Source organism: Lichenostomus cassidix, chromosome 7 (genome assembly GCF_008360975.1).
Source record: "Lichenostomus cassidix isolate B80296 chromosome 7, HeHo_3.0, whole genome shotgun sequence".
Classification (NCBI taxonomy): domain Eukaryota; kingdom Metazoa; phylum Chordata; class Aves; order Passeriformes; family Meliphagidae; genus Lichenostomus; species Lichenostomus cassidix.
Genome location: NC_139488.1, coordinates 24,729,115 through 24,745,828, shown reverse-complemented (window position 1 = coordinate 24,745,828; position 16,714 = coordinate 24,729,115). Strand labels below are relative to the sequence as shown.

The 16,714-nt window shown below is 38.4% G+C and overlaps 1 protein-coding gene across 1 annotated transcript in view; it reads left to right on the top strand.

Moving 5' to 3' along the window:
• The window catches only part of CNTNAP5 (contactin associated protein family member 5), a 277,200-nt gene extending 263,724 nt beyond the window's left edge, over positions 1-13,476 (top strand). Inside the window, exons 22-24 of the mRNA XM_085066882.1 lie at positions 3,644-3,862; positions 8,793-8,864; positions 9,852-13,476. Coding sequence (XP_084923008.1) covers positions 3,644-3,862; positions 8,793-8,864; positions 9,852-10,048 — 488 coding nt within the window. The 3' untranslated portion in view covers positions 10,049-13,476. The remainder of the gene's footprint in view (positions 1-3,643; positions 3,863-8,792; positions 8,865-9,851) is intronic.
• The last annotated feature ends 3,238 nt before the right edge of the window (positions 13,477-16,714 follow it).

The following is a 16,714-nucleotide window of genomic DNA, read 5'->3' as shown; positions in this document are numbered from 1 at the left end:
TGAGCACACAAGTAAACTTTGGGCTCAGGTTTAAGTTTCTGAGTGACAGGAAATTAATGTTTATAAAGAAAGAAGAAAAATATATTGAATAATGTTTATGGTCCTGGTTTAGACAATCATACCTTTAGAAAGAGAGTATTTTACCCACTCTCCCTGCACAAAACTTGATTTCTCTTTGATTCAGGTTACCTGTCCTACTTGTTATCATTTACTATGTTAATTTACTGTTTCATTATTGAGCAGATTAATACTTGGTCCTAGAGAATGCTCGTGGAATTCTATTAATGATAAAAATCAATTTCCCATTACTGAAATATGAAGACTTAAAATTGCTATATCCAAGATCCTAAAACAAGTGTGTTGCATGTGGCAGAGGTATATAATGAAACAGCAGTGGAACAGGGTGCCTGATGTTGTGAATAAGAATAAATCAGCACATAAGTTATTTTGATACAATCCATAAAGTTTAAAAAATACAACCACATGTTAGACTTAATCCTCATTATCATGGAAAGCCATTGCAAATACATGGAAAACCAACGTAAAGCTTGCTGAGCTGTGACATTGCAGACAGCTTCCAGGGATCAACTACAGCACCCAACAAGAAGCCAGGCCAACTCAGCAGATAAAGCTTAAAAATTACCTTCTAAATATAGGGGTAAACTTAATTCATGGAGAATGAGCAGTTTAATTACTAAAAGCTGAAAAAGATTGCCTTCTTATTCTCTGTGTAAAAATTAGCCAAAGTAATTCATTCTCCAGTACTGGGAGCAGAAATGCAATGCTGAAATGTCAGAAGATCAAGCCAAGCCATCAGCAGCAATTCAGTGTGATTTTCCAGGCCAGTGAAATGCGTGGAAATATTCACAGCATTGTCAGGTCAGAGGAAGGCCACTCAAGTTTCTTATGACCTTGGCAGCAGCACAGACTGCAGAACTTCACCGAGTCGCTTCTCTCACTGAGCACTGTGCCATGTAGTGAAAACACCTTTTGGAAAAACATTTTATTGTGATGCAAAAACTCCAAAGGACAGTGTGTCCTTTAATAAGCCTTTCACAGAGCTAACCATGCCACAATCACAGATTTATATTATCCTCTCAAGAATTCAGAGGGCAGCACAAGTCATTCACATCCAAGTCGTGCAGCTTTCTTGTTGAGAACAGTGAAAGCTCCCCATTCTGACAGACATTAGGCACACACCTAAATCTGTATAATAAAGCAAACTGTATCTGTGCACGTGAAATTTTTACCAGAGGACTCTGGGGTTGTTTTTGGTCTGTTCTTTGATTTCCCTTTTTTTCCAGATTTCAAAGCCTTTCAACAACAAATCTCTGAGTTGTCATTCATGCAAAGCTTACTTTGACAAAAGACTCACAGAACTGGCCCTTTTAATGTAACTTTTAAAAATGCCTGCAAAAGTACTGAATCTTAGACTTTTCAAACTACTGTACCACGGAAAAGGAACTCATTATTTCTCAGGCTTTACCTTTTGCACATTGGGGCAGAAAAAAGCAACTTAGATTGCCTGGTGTATAAAAGATACCAACAAATTCACCTTTTGTGTCAGAGCTAAGAAAACAATAAATGCTGAGAGTAGGAATGTTTACAAAGGGTTTTATAAATTCAACAAAGATGGCAAATACTGTAAATCAGTCTTTCAGTATATATAAACCTTCCTGCAGGAACTTGGAAGCAATTCTTTGTCTGTTTTATAACATCTCAGCCAAAATCTCATTAAAAACCTGAATGCAGTCAATTCCTACACAGTTTCAGGAGAGCAAATGTGAACTTCTGCAAGATTACAGTTTCTCCATTGACAAAGCTTCACTGTTTCCCTTCCCATCTTGCAGCCCAGAGGCTGTGCCCCTGACAGCTCTGCAAACTGAGCATTTCTCCTGTACCACCCCTGGGAGAGCAAGCTCTTACTGTACCTTGCTTTGCTGAGAAACAGCCAAACTCTTTCATGTTATACTTCCATGAAGACATTCAAACATAATTAGAAATCTTTCTCAGCTAATTCCCTCTGGTTGCATGGCGTAACAGTCACAGATCTTGAGCACAAAAATAATGTGTGATTTGGGCTGGCTTTGAGATTTCGGTGTATTTTCTTAGACAAAAAAAGAAGTTTATGTAATTAAAATAGCAATGTCAGCTTTACGAGAAGGTCTAATTTTTTTTGCTTAAATTTCAACCATTTGTAAAATCATTGTATTTGAAAAAAATGGACCTTATTTTAAAATTTAGCATTTTATTCTTTCAAGATTTGAGAACAAACTTGAAAAGCTAGGAATCCTTATTTTCCAATGTTGTTGGAAGTACTCCCAAAACTTTCAGTGCTAGAAGGTTGTTTTGGAGTTTTTTAGCAGGTATTTTTTAAAACTTTGAATAAGTTTTGTTACTGTATCTGTGTGCATTTGTAAGCTTTTTTCTTGTTTGATTGACCCAGATATAAAGTGCATCATGTTTGAGACCTCTGAGCAGCATGAATTTCAATTTCTGGAAAGTAAATAAATGTGAGTTTGGAGAAAATAGAAGATGGCTTCATTGTCCTTCTCTGATTTTCCCAAACAATCTTTGATATTAAAATTTTTGGAACTAAATTTTTTACTGTGAAAATGGTGAGGCATTGGAACAGGCTGCCCAGAGAAGTTACAGATTCTCATCCCTGGAAATGCTCAAGGCCAGCTTGGATGGGGCTCTGAGCAACCAGGTGTAGTGGGAGGTGTCCCTGCCCATGGCAGGGGGCTAGAACGAGATCATCTTTAAGGTCTCTTCCAAACCCAGCCATTCTATGATTAAATAAAAAACCTTGTCTATGATTTATTTTTTCTTTGTGAAATTTAACTTAATACATACCAACAAGTTTTTTGTGCTATCTCATTTTCAGACTGGAAAATAACACAGAGATATTTGTTTTGATTTCAATGTAGATAAGATGACGTATAGTTTTATTCTTCATTTTATTAGTGAAATGGGGCTAGTAGAGTGAGAGCCTGACTCATAAGTAGGAAGATTCCTAGGAATTCTGATAGTAAAAAAGTAGTAACATGAATGGGTGCTTCAGAAAATTTGGATAATAAACTCTTGAAGTAGGATGGGAAGCTGAGGTAGCAAGCCATTCACTGATAGGCCACATGAAGCCTTATATGGCAGAAAATAGAGAGTAGGGTCTTTCATCCAAAGAGTGGAAAGGTCCACATCTGTGTAACTGTTAACAGATACAAAAAAACCAAACTGAAATAAGAGTATCAGTCCCCAAATCCTATGCTATTTAGTGTTGCTATTTTAATTCCTATTACTAGTATTATTAGTATTATTATTGTTACTGTTGTTATTGTCACGATTAGTACATATGATGTGCTAGAAGTTGTCCAGACAGAAGAGAAAATGGATGAGGAAAAAAGAGCAGTGCAGGCTTTTATGGGCGAGACAACTTAATTCAAGGTAAGTGGCATTATAGAGGAAGGACGAGGATTGGGAACCTTGTGGGTCAGGCCAGGGAGAACTTTTAGGCTGCCGAAAAAGAATCTGAACACTTGAAATTGGATAACAGAAGGAAAAGGGATGGGTAATGCAAAATAGGATCTATTTTCTTAATGCCTTCCTAAAACAATTGCCAGAGTGTTTTTCTGTTGTACTGCAGACAGTTTGTCACTGGACCCTGAAGTCTCAAAGGCCAATGCCTATGGTTTCACTGGCTGCCTGTCCTCTGTCCAGTACAACCACATTGCTCCCCTGAAAGCTGCCTTACGCCATCCCAGCGTTGCTCCCGTGACCATCAAAGGTTCCTTGACTGAATCCAACTGTGCATCCATCATGGAAGCTGACGTGAACACAGCGACCACAATATATTCCTCATCAGGTATGTCCTCCTGGGAGGGGACTGGGGAGTTTAAAGGATGCTGTAGAGTGAGGTTTCCTTTCTTCTTGCTATAATGCAATTGTGACAGTATGAATAGTGGAACTGGGAAGTTGCCTTTTCTCTCAGAATTAGGAGTGTTGAGGATGGGCATCAGGAATAGTCAAGGCCCTTTTAAAAGTCATTGTTCTGTAACGATGTTTTCAGGCATTGTTCCTGGATTGCCTAGAACATGCCTAGAACAAACAAAAAAATCCCAAAGCTGTAGTGGAAACAGCATTGCAAGTTTGGTTATGCACCTGATTTGTCATTCCTGTCCACTCCAGATAGCTCCAGTGCTGCAGATCTCAACGGAGAACAAATGTTACACAGACTCTGTAACCTGGTGATGATGAAGCAATAGAAGTAATAGAAAAAACAAGTCAAACTTGTTCCCACCCTAAGAGAAATGAGCAAAAATTCTTGTACAAGCCCCTTGGCACGTGTGTGACTTCCACTGAATGCTTGTATTTCATTCTCTTAGACTAAAGAGAGGGAGCACTACTTGAGCAGTACCAGCAAGATGATCCCAATAGTTTGTGTATCTTTTGCAATCCTGAAGCTGTCCTCTGGGAATCTGAAGTATTTTGCATATGTGAATTTGTATGCAGAGAAGGGAACTGAGAGCAGCTGGAAGTGTTGTCACCATGAACAGGGACAATCAAGTTGCTGCTTTAGTCACCAGTGGCTGAGGCAGAATTCTTAATGACCAGAAAAGGGAACAAATTAAGGGTTGTTTTTTGCCCCTTGACCTATAAAGCTACTTTCTCCTTTCTGATAACTAATAAAACTCTGGTTTAGATCATAATACAATTCCTTTGGCATTTGTACTTGCATCAAATCCACATTTCCTGCAGCTTCTGCCTAAGATATTCAGCAGAAAACAAATGATGCTATTAGCATTCTGCATAGGGAAAAAGGCTGCTGATTACTCTGGAGAGAGGCTGCTTCTCCCCAGCCCCCCACTTCCCCTCACTGCCTGCAGTTGTCTGAGGTATCTGCTCTGACGCACAGAGAAATGTGTCTTGTGAGTCCTGAATGGGCAATGATACTGAAAATATGAACTCTTTGCCCTGTGATCTGTCACCTCGATGATCTAATTTTTCTGAATAGTTTATAAAGCAGCAAAACCTGAGGCTCAGAACTTCAGGACAGAACACAGAGCAGAGGGTAGCATTTGAACTGAAATATTTAAAGCATACAATCAGTCGCACTCTATTGTCAAGGTTAAGCACTGTTGCACCAGAAATGCAGAATTATTATAAAAACTCATGCCTGTCTTTGCCACTCTGTGCTCTAAAATATGATTTCCTCTCAATATGATGAATTATCTGACATTCCAGTCTGACTGGATTTGATTAAAGCCTGAATAATATCTTTAGAACAAGTGAGTTCTGAAGACTTCATGTCTTTATATGCTAAAGTAAGAGCACTGGGCGGTTGATTCTTGTTAAAAAAAAATTCCAATTTGTAGCAAATTACAATTTCTATAGACGTACTTGAGCATTACATTTATACATGGAAAGCACACAATTGAAGAAATAAAGAGAAAACAGAGTCAAGGATTAAGTTTCAAATTTAGTGCCCATATCTCAATTCATCACTTCCCAGTTTCTCATTATTGAGTGTCTGAGAAGAAAAATAGGACTTCAAAGGAGGCTGTACATGTCTGTGTCGATATTCTAATGTACAGATACAACAAAAAAGCCCACTAGGAAAACTCTTTAAATGTGTGAAAAAAGCTTTCTATATTTGTAACTTGAAAACAATTGAAGCTATTTCCTTCAGAAAGGAATATTTGTGTTCAAAAAAGTTTCCTCACAGAGAGATATGGCATAAAATTCATTCACACAGTTGTCTGAACACTCCTTTTCTGATTAGGAAACACAGAATGAGAGGTGACTTACTGTGGTTTTGATATTTAACAAAGATCTGCAGATCACCTTCTTCCTCACTGAGGCACATGTAAAGATTTTGTTATTCTGAGCTCTGTATTGATAGTATAGAGAAAATGGACTTTTCCTATGCTATTTTTTCCTTAATATTAAAATACCTTAAAAATTACAGAGTAGATTCAGCTGCCTGAATGGGGGAGTCTTGAGCTGCCTGTTCTCTTCAGCTGTAAGCAGGTCTTCAAGCATTTAAAGTAAAAAATGTCAAATAAGTCAGAAACTGCACAGAAAAAAATTGCTTCTGAAAGGCATTTTAAACGGTGAAGTCCCTGTCTCACTGTGCCAGTGGTGCTGGACCTGGTATTTCCAAACAAGCTCTGACTGGCTAGGGATGTGCCAGGACAGCCTTGGCTGGAGCAGCTATGAGATGGTGAAGCTGAGGATCCTCAGAGGAAGGGAAAAAGGCAGAAATGCATTACTGCAACCTTTGACCTTCTCATGGACCTGCTTGGAAGAATCCCATGGGATACAGACCTGGTGAGAAGAGTGGCATGAGGCCCAGAGAGGTTGTAAAGTCTTAATCCTCGTATATATTCAAAACCCAAATGGATGCACCTCTGAAGAACTTGCTATAATAGACTCGGATTTGAGTAGGGGTTTGGACTAAATGATTTCTAGGGGGGCCTTTTGACCTCAGCAGGGTTTCCAGCCTCAGTGAATCAAGGTGTAATGCCATCAGTTTTGTCTAAAAGGAGGAGGATGTTCTGTTAAGGTCCCATATGAGATCCAGTACTGCTTTTCCTTGGCTTCAGAGTTTATTGTGTTCCCACTGGACATGGCTCTGCTATTACAGCCATCTGCTGCACTGTACCAAACCCTCCTCTTCTTGTATCCTGATTTTATTTCTCAGGCAAAATATAATTCTTGGGGCTTATGTCTGTTCGCCTTAATCCTAAAACTGATCTTCAGCATTTGTTCTGGTTTCGTCTCAGTGCTTAAATACTGGTAACAATAGCCATAAAACAGTGGAATGCTGGTTGCATAAGGTGTAAAATCTTAAATAATCTTCTAGGCACAAACAATGCTGTATAGAATTTTTAAGGTAGGAATTTAATTTCATGCTTTTTCATATATAGTCAATAGTTTTTCATTACTCTTTTTGACTAGCACCATGCACTGAATACCAGCTGCAATTTTTTTCTCTAGTACAGGAGGACGGTTGTAGAACAGATGTAAATTTTTAATTGTCACTCAATTCACTGGCTTCAGCTGGGGTAAAAAATATCTCACCAAACTTCCATTATCCAGAAAGTTAACTCATCTTGAATCTGAAATAATGAGTGCTCTCCTCTTCTAGTTTGTGTAAAGAAATAGGTGAGTCACACTGTCAATCTTGGACAGCCATCTTAGGGTGTAAAATAATTGTAGCTTCTTCTCTTCTCTGACTAAATAAAAAAATCCCTAAATTACTAGTTTTGATTATATAACTAACTCTTACGTACTGAAAAATAAAGTGAGATTAATCTACTTATGATGCACAAAATTATTACCAACTGTGATCTAATTTTGAATTTGGCCCTGTTTTGGGCTTATGCTCTGAGGCCTGAGATTAGGCTATATAACCCCCAGATTTCTTTTCCAACCTAACCTTTTCTATGATGCATTCTATATTTGTATGTAAAAATCCATTTGTATTCCCATTCCAGTACCACAAACATAGTAGATGAGATGAAGCATCGCTATGACTATTTGTTTCTTGGGAATGTCACTTTGTGCACACAATAACCAAGCAAGGGGGCTCTAAGTCTCAAGCTGAGGGTTCAAAAGTGTCCCCTTTAAGAACCTGAACAGTCCAAAGCCACCATCAGTACAATTCAGGGTGTCATGATGCACAAATATGAAACTGTTGCTTTTTTCAATTAAAAACAATTTCAGCATTGGCATGGCAAAATGGGGCTGATTCAGTTACTAAGGCAAGGATGTTCAATTACAATAAAACTTGCAACACCAGATTTCTCAGGACTTGCACCTCTTGCATCAGAAAGAACAGTTTGGCAGAGCATTACATAATAGCAGAGACAGTGATCCCTGACTCCCTCCCTGCATGCATTCTCTGTATGATAGCCTGGAGGCTTGCAAAGGAGAGACACACAAATATGAATCCCTTCAAAGGAGAGGGTAAGCTGAAGAGAAAAGAAAAATGTGAAGGTGCAAAAAAGCTGGATTCAGCTAGCAGTAGAAAACATGTCATTTTCTGAAACATGCTGGAGTAAAAGGTCCACTGCTGTAACTGTAACACTGATGTCTGGAAGGCCTTCACTTCTCAGACTTGGACCTGATTTTGACCAGCATGCCAGCTATTTGATTCAGTGTTTCTACGATAGTCATTTAGAGACAGAGTACAAGAGAGCTCAAACATCAAGGAGCCTTTATTTTCTGATCCCTCTTGGTTTTGGATCCCATTTGACCACTGCATTTCTGCAATGGAGATAAAAACATCCAAGAAGCTGTCCCAAGAAGACACTGCTTCTCTTCGTGGGATTGAATTCTACTTGTATAGCTCATCTACAAACATAGGTCAGGTCTAAATCTACCAAGCATCCCTTTCCTTTGGCTTCTTTCTGATATTGTTTCTTAGGTAACAACAAAAAAGATAATAATACATCTCTGACTGAGAGAAGCTCCCAGTAGGGTGTTTAGTTGAAATGTCTCTCTGATTCTTCTGATGAACTGAAACAACACGTTCAGGTGTTCATATGAGCCTTTCTGTTTCCTTTTAAATATACTCTTAATAGAATTTGCTCCTGAAGGTGTAGAAGAAAATTGTTCTGCAAACTCACTTTATTTTTCAGACCCTTCTGTTTCAGTTCTCCAATCCCCCAAATCACATCTTTGAAAACAGATTAGAATTCATGAAAGTAAGAGGACACTTCTGTCTAAGCCACAGAGAAAATAAACAGTTGATGCAGGAAGTAAGTTCTCTTTTGTTTAACCAACTGCAGATCCTTTTGGGAAGACAGATGAAAGAGAACCTCTCACCAATGCAGTCAGGAGCGATTCAGCTGTGATTGGAGGTAACTTCATTTTTAAATACTACAGTAGAAAAATAATTCTGTCAAGGCAAACATCTAGGAGACTTTAAATGGGCACTATGAAATCTAGTCCAAGGGACTTTTTGTACTGTGATGCAGGTCTAGTATCTGCTCCATTTTTTAGCATATATATGTGTCAAGCTATCTAGGTAGGCAACTGCATTGTGGATTATTGTGGTCACACTTGGATCATCAGGAACCTGAGTGTTCTAAGATATAACTAAACTCTGCCTGCCTGCCTGCTTGAGCAGACAATCTGGACAAGATAATCTCCAGAGGTTCCAGCTGTTCTCTAATTCTGTGTGAGTCTGTTCTAAGACCCAACTAACTATTAATGGTTTTACACACCACCCTGGTGAATACTCTGTAGAGTATTCACATATCTCATATTTCCTGAGCTCTCTCTTTGTAATCTGGTGATGTAGTGGAACTCAATCATATGGAAGTATTTATATACTGAAGGGCATTGTCCTCATAATTTCATATGTGGTTTTCATTTTCCTTTAAGGTCCTAGAAGACAATTTCTCTCTGTTTATTTCATAGGATACCCTGTAGTGAGCTGCCTTTGATAATGTCTAGAAGCTATAAACCAAAGTGTACAAGGCTCATGCAAGGTTCCCAGAGATAACACAGAAGGAAATACAACAGAGCAGGAATTTGTATGAACATACAGATCTAGCTTTTTTTAAAGTGAACACACTGAACCAACTTTACTTCAGTGAAAGCAGAATTTGACAGAAATTAGGTCAATTACATCAATACTTGCTGTTATAAGTGTTCTTAAGGTGACAAAATAGAAATAAAAACTACCGGGGAGGGTGTGACAGAGGCATGTGGTTGTGTATGGACTGAGATAACTGATCTAGCATACCAACTAGCTACTGAGCATTGCTGATGCATTTTTGAGGTAATTGAGCTTTTTTTTTGATTTTACTCTTTTTATCCTTCCTTTTTTTACCCCTTTACAGGTGTAATAGCAGTTGTGATATTCATCATCTTTTGCATCATTGCCATCATGAGCAGATTCCTCTATCAACACAAACAAGCACATCGAAGTAGCCAGAAAAAGGAGAAGGAATACCCAGAAAACCTTGAGAGCTCCCTTAAAGTTGACATTGACTTGCAAAACACAGTGAGCGAGTGCAAACGGGAATATTTTATCTGATGGACAATGCAATTTCTTCTTACTCCCCGAACCTTCTGTTCTTTATTCCTTTCTCCCCTCCTTTTTTCTTTTTGAATTTTTTTTTAAACACTCATTTTTTGCTAGCTTCTTTTTCATTTGGAAAAGACCGCCCTGCACAGGAAACACTGAGAACAATCACAGTGCCTCATTCTCTGCACAAGAACCTGGCAATCACATTTACTTCTGCAGCTCGAGAGAACCTGTTATCCCATCCTACACAAAATAAGATCCACATGCACACCTGGTTTCTGCTGTCAGTTCTTGGATGTTTTGCAGTCTGTACATTTATTTGTCTGTTTTTTTTTTTTTTCTCTGGAGCAATTTAAGTCATTTCTTTTACACTAGAGCTGGACTATGTAAAGTACAGGTAAAGTAGTTGAACACATAGCTCTGCAGATACTGGGACAGGATAGAGGGAAAGAATGAGACCAAAACACCTGATTTATTTCATGGGCTCATTTACAAAAGTCATAAAGAACCAGCCAAATTCTCAAATGTTATTAATGGATATATTGTCTATTGATTTAAATGCTGTTAAATTAATTTGTACCAGTTGAAAAGCTGGTATGACATAAAGGAAAATAAAACTGTCCTCATTAAGCTCCTTCCCCCAACCTCCTGTCCTTTTACTGTAACTTTTAGGCCTCTCAGTACTTTTCCAACAATATATGTAATAACAATGAATGTCATTCCCATGCACCTCTTTCACCTCCATTTCATAAGGCTGGCTATGTAGACCCAACATACTCTAGTATAACCCTAGCTGAAGCATGGAAAATAGTAGCTTGAATCTCCAGGGGGTTTAGGAAGCTGCTAGGACTAGGTGCTCTATATTTGTCTGAACTTTTAGAAATGCAGCATATGCCTGTTCATGCCACATGGAGGATTATCACACACTGAGGTTAAACGCTGTTGCCGCTGTGGAAAAGAAGTAGTACATAGATGATAAAAAAACCAAAATAGTTCAATCTTAAACATGACTCACACCTTCTGCCAGCTCTTTTAAAGAAAGAAAAAAAAATCCTGCTACTAAAAAAAACTCCCAAAACTGCATGAAAGATTGATTGGTATTTCCTGTTTGTAGAAATTGGAATAACTTCTCCAAAGCTAAATACAGAGAGGTCTGATGTCATATATAAAGAGATGAATATTTGATCAACCCTCTTTACAAGGAAGAACATTAGGGAAACAAAGATCCCAAATACTCTACTTCAAATTAATCTTCTCTCCTATTTTCTAAAGTCTTCTGCCCTTCCCTGATAGGGAACACTACTGAAGACTCAAATTCTACCCATTTTACTTGTGCTGCATGGTTAGTGGTCCTTTTTATATAGATTAAAATTAAAGAATCCTCATATGAGTTAATAACCCACAGCAAACTAGAGATGAGTTTACACATGCAACAGGTGCTATTTTTCTAGGCACTGCAAAGGTATGTAGATGTTTATTTGTTTGAGGTTTTTTCATGGGAGGAGAGAGCAGACAAGGAATAAATCAACAGAAGGCTGGATGCAGTGATTCTTTACCACTTCTTTTGGAGCTTTCAGTGAAGAGAAGGCAGGCTTGGAATGACATCTTTCTTACATGAAGAGGAATAAGGCCAGCCCTAGAACCAGAATTCTTCACTGAGCAATTTTATGAAGTCATTTATATTGAGACTAGGTTGGTGCCATTCTTCCTCAGCCATGGTCAATGACAGCCCCTTTGCCACATCCTGGCTGTTTGGGTGACACCATTACTTGGCAGTGTTTCTGTGTGGTGAGTGTTGGAATGATGGACTCAGGAGCTGGGCTCTCTTTACATTGCTTTGTCTTTTGTGGTAAAATCCTGGCAAAGCAATTATCTTTTCTCTTTCCTTCCTCCAGATAAAGCTGCTTTGTTTGGCATGGTAGAAGGGGAGCAATAAGAGGGTTCATGGGCCCCTCTGCCCGTGTTTGAATAATCTTTGAAATGGCCTCTGTATGAGACATCTCTGAATTCCTAATGTGCTTAATTGGCTATATGAAGAATGGAATAGGAAGGTAAAAGTCTGAAAATGTAGCTATGTTGGGATGCATCTGTAAAAAGAAGGAGCTTCACATGAATGCATATGTGAGTACAGAGAGACATGTGCATCTATACCTATGGATGTACTGAGATGGGAAGATTTTTATGCTGCAGGGCTGAACAAATGAACACATTTGTATGGATTTCTAAATCAGGATGTCAAAATTATGCTTATTAAAAGATAGCTAAAATATACTAAATGAATTATCCTAATACTAACTTCTTTTTGTTTTTTGTTTTGTTCTAATGCTTTCTTTAGTGAGAGCATAATCAGATTTCCTTCAGTATCAGTTAAAGGCAATTAATATTTTTTTTTAATAAAAGAGAAGAAATAAAATTTTGAAAAAATCTACTAGTGCTAAAATGGCTTTCATTTTCCCTAGTTCAAATTAGAACATCTTTCCCAATTATTTGAAACCATTTCTGCTGGTTTTGTTTCTCAATAAATGGGGTGTTTCTCCTTTTTCTTTTAGCTATCATTCTAGATAATATTTTTCAGTAAACCCAGGGGATAATATTTTTAATACATAAAATTTCAGGTTTCATTTCACTGTAAAACCTGAGAGTATCAAAGAGTTGTTTGGAGGCATTGTTTGGATTTTCTTCCTTCCCCAAGATGAGTTTTATAATAAAAGTAAGGGATTGGTAGAAGTATACTAAGTCTCTTTTTGTTTCTCTTGGTGATATGATATGTAACCTCTGAAAATTATTATTGCTAGGGAGGGATTTTTAGACTGTGAAATTACAAAGTATCTTAGATATGGGTTTAGGCAGTGCAAATTCTTGTTTTCCAGAAAAGACCTGGCCAATAATAGCCATGCTTATAAAGATATTTAGTCATGCAGTCTGAGCTGGATGCCCAGGACTGTCTGTGAATCATGGTGCCTGGCTAGAGAAAACAAAGGAAGGCTGGATGTCAGACAGCTAAATCCAACTAACTTTCAGTGTGACATAGGCTGTCACCTGGGTGAAAGATAGGCTTTACAAGGAATTTAGTCTCTTGAGGATGTGGATCAATGCTTAAGTGACTAAACAAAATGAGCATTTAACTCAAATTAATTTCAGTTGAATTTCTGCTTCTGCCTTGTTGTGAAATGTTCTAATATACTACAAGACACTTAAATACCTTTGAAAATTGAGTCCCATTTCTCTTTTGGAAATAGAACTTTGATCCTAAGTAAGTTTCCTGTGAAATTGGCAGTTAGTATTTCATCTGTCCTTATTCACTTACTAGAAAGAAGACAGTGTGAATGTTTTGGGTCAGTTTTTAACATGTGCACTGTTTTTATTTTTTCTTGTTCTTGCCATGGCTCAGCACTTTGGTTATGTCTGCAGTGAACAAGTCAAATAAAAGCCAGAATTCCAACTTGGGTAAATCTGACTGTAAAAATGAGACATATAAAGTTGTGCTGTTATCAGATTGTGTTCAGTCATAAGATGCCCCTGATATTTAAGTTAAAATATAGCCAGTTTACAAACATAAGAGGCTTTCTCTTGGCTTTATTTTAACCTGACCTAGCTAGACTTAACTTATCAATTGGTCAATTTTTACAGTGTAAGCCAAAGCCTCATTAATGAAAACTTTGACTATATTAGCATTTAGCTGATCACATATTTCTCATATTGGGTAAGGAGCAATCAATATATCATATTGTTTCACTGTGGTGAGGGGTTATGAATCTTTTCCTAATGAAGTCAGTTATTGATTTTGCTGAAGATAAGATTGAGTCCAAGACCTAATCAGCACTTGGATATTGCTTTTATCTGAGTCTTTTGGGTTTGTTTCATTTTGCATTTGGTTTTACTGACTGCATGTTTTACAATTGTCATCCAGTCCTGTCCAGCCCTGTGGTTGGTGAGGACAGGGAAAATGTCTCAAACATCCTGTAACATTAAATTAATCACTAGAGATGCCTCTCTCTCTCCACTGATTATAGAGACAGGCTAGTCTCCTGGTAATAGATAAGTTACTTCTAGCAGAATTTGCCTATAATTCGGAATTTTAAAATGGTTTTGGCAGATCCAGTAGACACATCTGCACAGGTATTACAAGTGACTTTTTTTTTTTATTGAGGTGACAGCTGGGGTCAAGGAAGGACACCTTGCATCTAAAATTGTACTAGACATCTCTGCCTAGTGAATGCATACATCTCCTTGTAGCCAAATATATGAAAATCGAGTTTCAAAGTACTGCTTTGAGCTGGTGACAATCTGATCAGTAATCTGTGTGGCTTGGAAGTGGATAACTCTGCTTTCAGTCTATTCTAGATCCAATATCCATTTTTTCCCTCACTTGGGAGCTCTGGCAGATAGCACAGATGTAGCCAGCCACACACAATTCCAAATCTAAAGTTAACTCAACCCCCTCAGATTTCTTTCTACATGTCTGGTGCCATTTGAGGTGATACCAGGGTATCTCTGCAGCCCCAGTAAGGATGCAACATCCCCTGTCTGTCACATCTTACATCTGTTGACCCCAAGTAGATATGTCTGATACTTGTTGGCTTTTCAAATTTTAAGTGCCCATCCAGAACCCCTAAGCTCTCAATGAGATGAATCTCTGAAGAATAAATCCCATCTGCAGAACAAAATCAACCTTCCTTTTCATCAGTGTAAGCCAGTCAGTTGACATGCATCCTCCACCTCAAATTAACAAGGTTGCAGAGGAGGCAGAACTTGACCTCTTTGTGGTCCATCATCTCATGCCATTGTTGTCTGTTGCTCTCACCCACACAAAGTCTACCCCAAACAAGACTAGTTTCACATATTTTTCTGCACTACCAGTTTTTCACAGACACAAAGGAGGTTTTTTTTTTGTATTTTATTTTTCAGAAAGCAACACTTTGTAAAAGGCTTGAGCAAAGTCTGAGACCTTGTGAGTGCTATTTCAAAGCTTTCATGCAGTTTTTCAATGCCTACTTATCAAACAAGCCAAGTGATAGAGTTACATCCCTGCCAAACCAAGGGCCTTACCCTGAGTCTTTAGAGGTTGGTGGGAGGCCTCTTGGCTGACTAGAGTTGCATCCTTCCCTTGAAGGTTTTGGGTGTTTTCTATTCAGATTTCTATCACAGCTTCAAAGCATGATTTGTTCTCTTGGGTTCTGCACTTTGCTGCACTTTCTTTCCCAGTGGAAAGTTCTTCATGTCCCCTTTAGGTGTGGGTGGCCCTTCCTCCCTGCTACTTTTGTACATGAAACTTCTAAACACACTCTTCTTTTGGGTCTGGAGTAGCTTTTTTCTTTGATTGTTTATTTTGAGACATGCATCTAGAGAGTTTGGATATTTCAATGTGTTGGTACTTATTTTTGTGATCTTTTGCACTAAGGTACTCTGACAAAAACAAAACTTGGGAGAAAAAAAAGCACACTTTCTGGTGAACTCTTGTAATTTGTAAGCTCGTTGTTTGTTGTTTGTAATGTGCTGAGTCTACAAGCCGAGCTAAGGAAGGATTAAGGCAACAGTTCATGTTGACCGTGGCACTCCATATCTAGTTCACCCCTGTTTTCTTCATCCCTCCTTTTTCTTTAACATGTGAAGCTATCAAATTGCTGGTAGGAGTCAGAGGAGTTTGTTTTGCAATTCTAATTAAGATTATGATTTTTATCCTGGCAGTCAGAGAAACCAAAATGTCAGCTTGGGTGTTTGGCCAGAAGGGAGACTGCACTCCATAGTGGAGATGCAGTGACCTAGAGGTGGTGACCTCTGAGGGGAAAAGAGGACATTAACTCTTCAAATTACCACTGTGATGGGACAGTGAAGGAGGCAGAAGCTCTACAAAAACGTGCACTGTTCGAAGCCATGCATGGTAACCATCAGGTAGATGTGAGGCTTTGAGGTATTTTTTAGTGGTTGAGTTTTGCCATGGAGTGAATTGCTGCTTAGTCTGATGTGATGATCTGTAAAGTATCAGAGATATGCTTCACACATGGGAGAGGATTTCAAAGCTCTGGCTGACACTGATCCAAATCTCTCCAGTTAGATCCCTGGAACTCTCCCACATAACCCAACAGAGAACTGGGGATGGTTTCCCTTAAACAATTGTAACATTTGCTCAAATGTTGGGTACAACAGGTGATCCAAAGAATGCTGCTTGCTTAGAGACTTTCCACTCCCCATCTCTCCCTCATTTAGGATGCTTGTGGCATCTTTTTCCTAAATTACTGACTGCTGTTCACATTACAACACCATTTACTTTTTGATATGCTAGTCCTAACTCTCTTCACAAATTTCAATCCCAGAGCCCTAAATAGAGTCCACTTGGTACGAATTCTGCATGGGGAATTATTTACTCACTTTTGCATGCCCTTTACAGCTCTTTCTTGCATCCTTTAGGCACACCCTTTTCTGATGTGTTTTGTCATTGCTGCCAATGCAGCATCCATGTTGTTAAGAAAGAAGAACAATTGTTTCTTAGGTAAAGCTGAGATGCAGCCAGTCACAGCCTCACTTCCCATTTACAACATAGTGGAGTTGAAGTTTCAGGAGCTTAGGAGAGCAAACCAAATTTCTTTATCCAGACATCAAATCATAAAAATCTCTACTCTGTGAGTTTTTCAAATGAAATCTGTAACATAGACCATTATATCTAAATGACAGTAA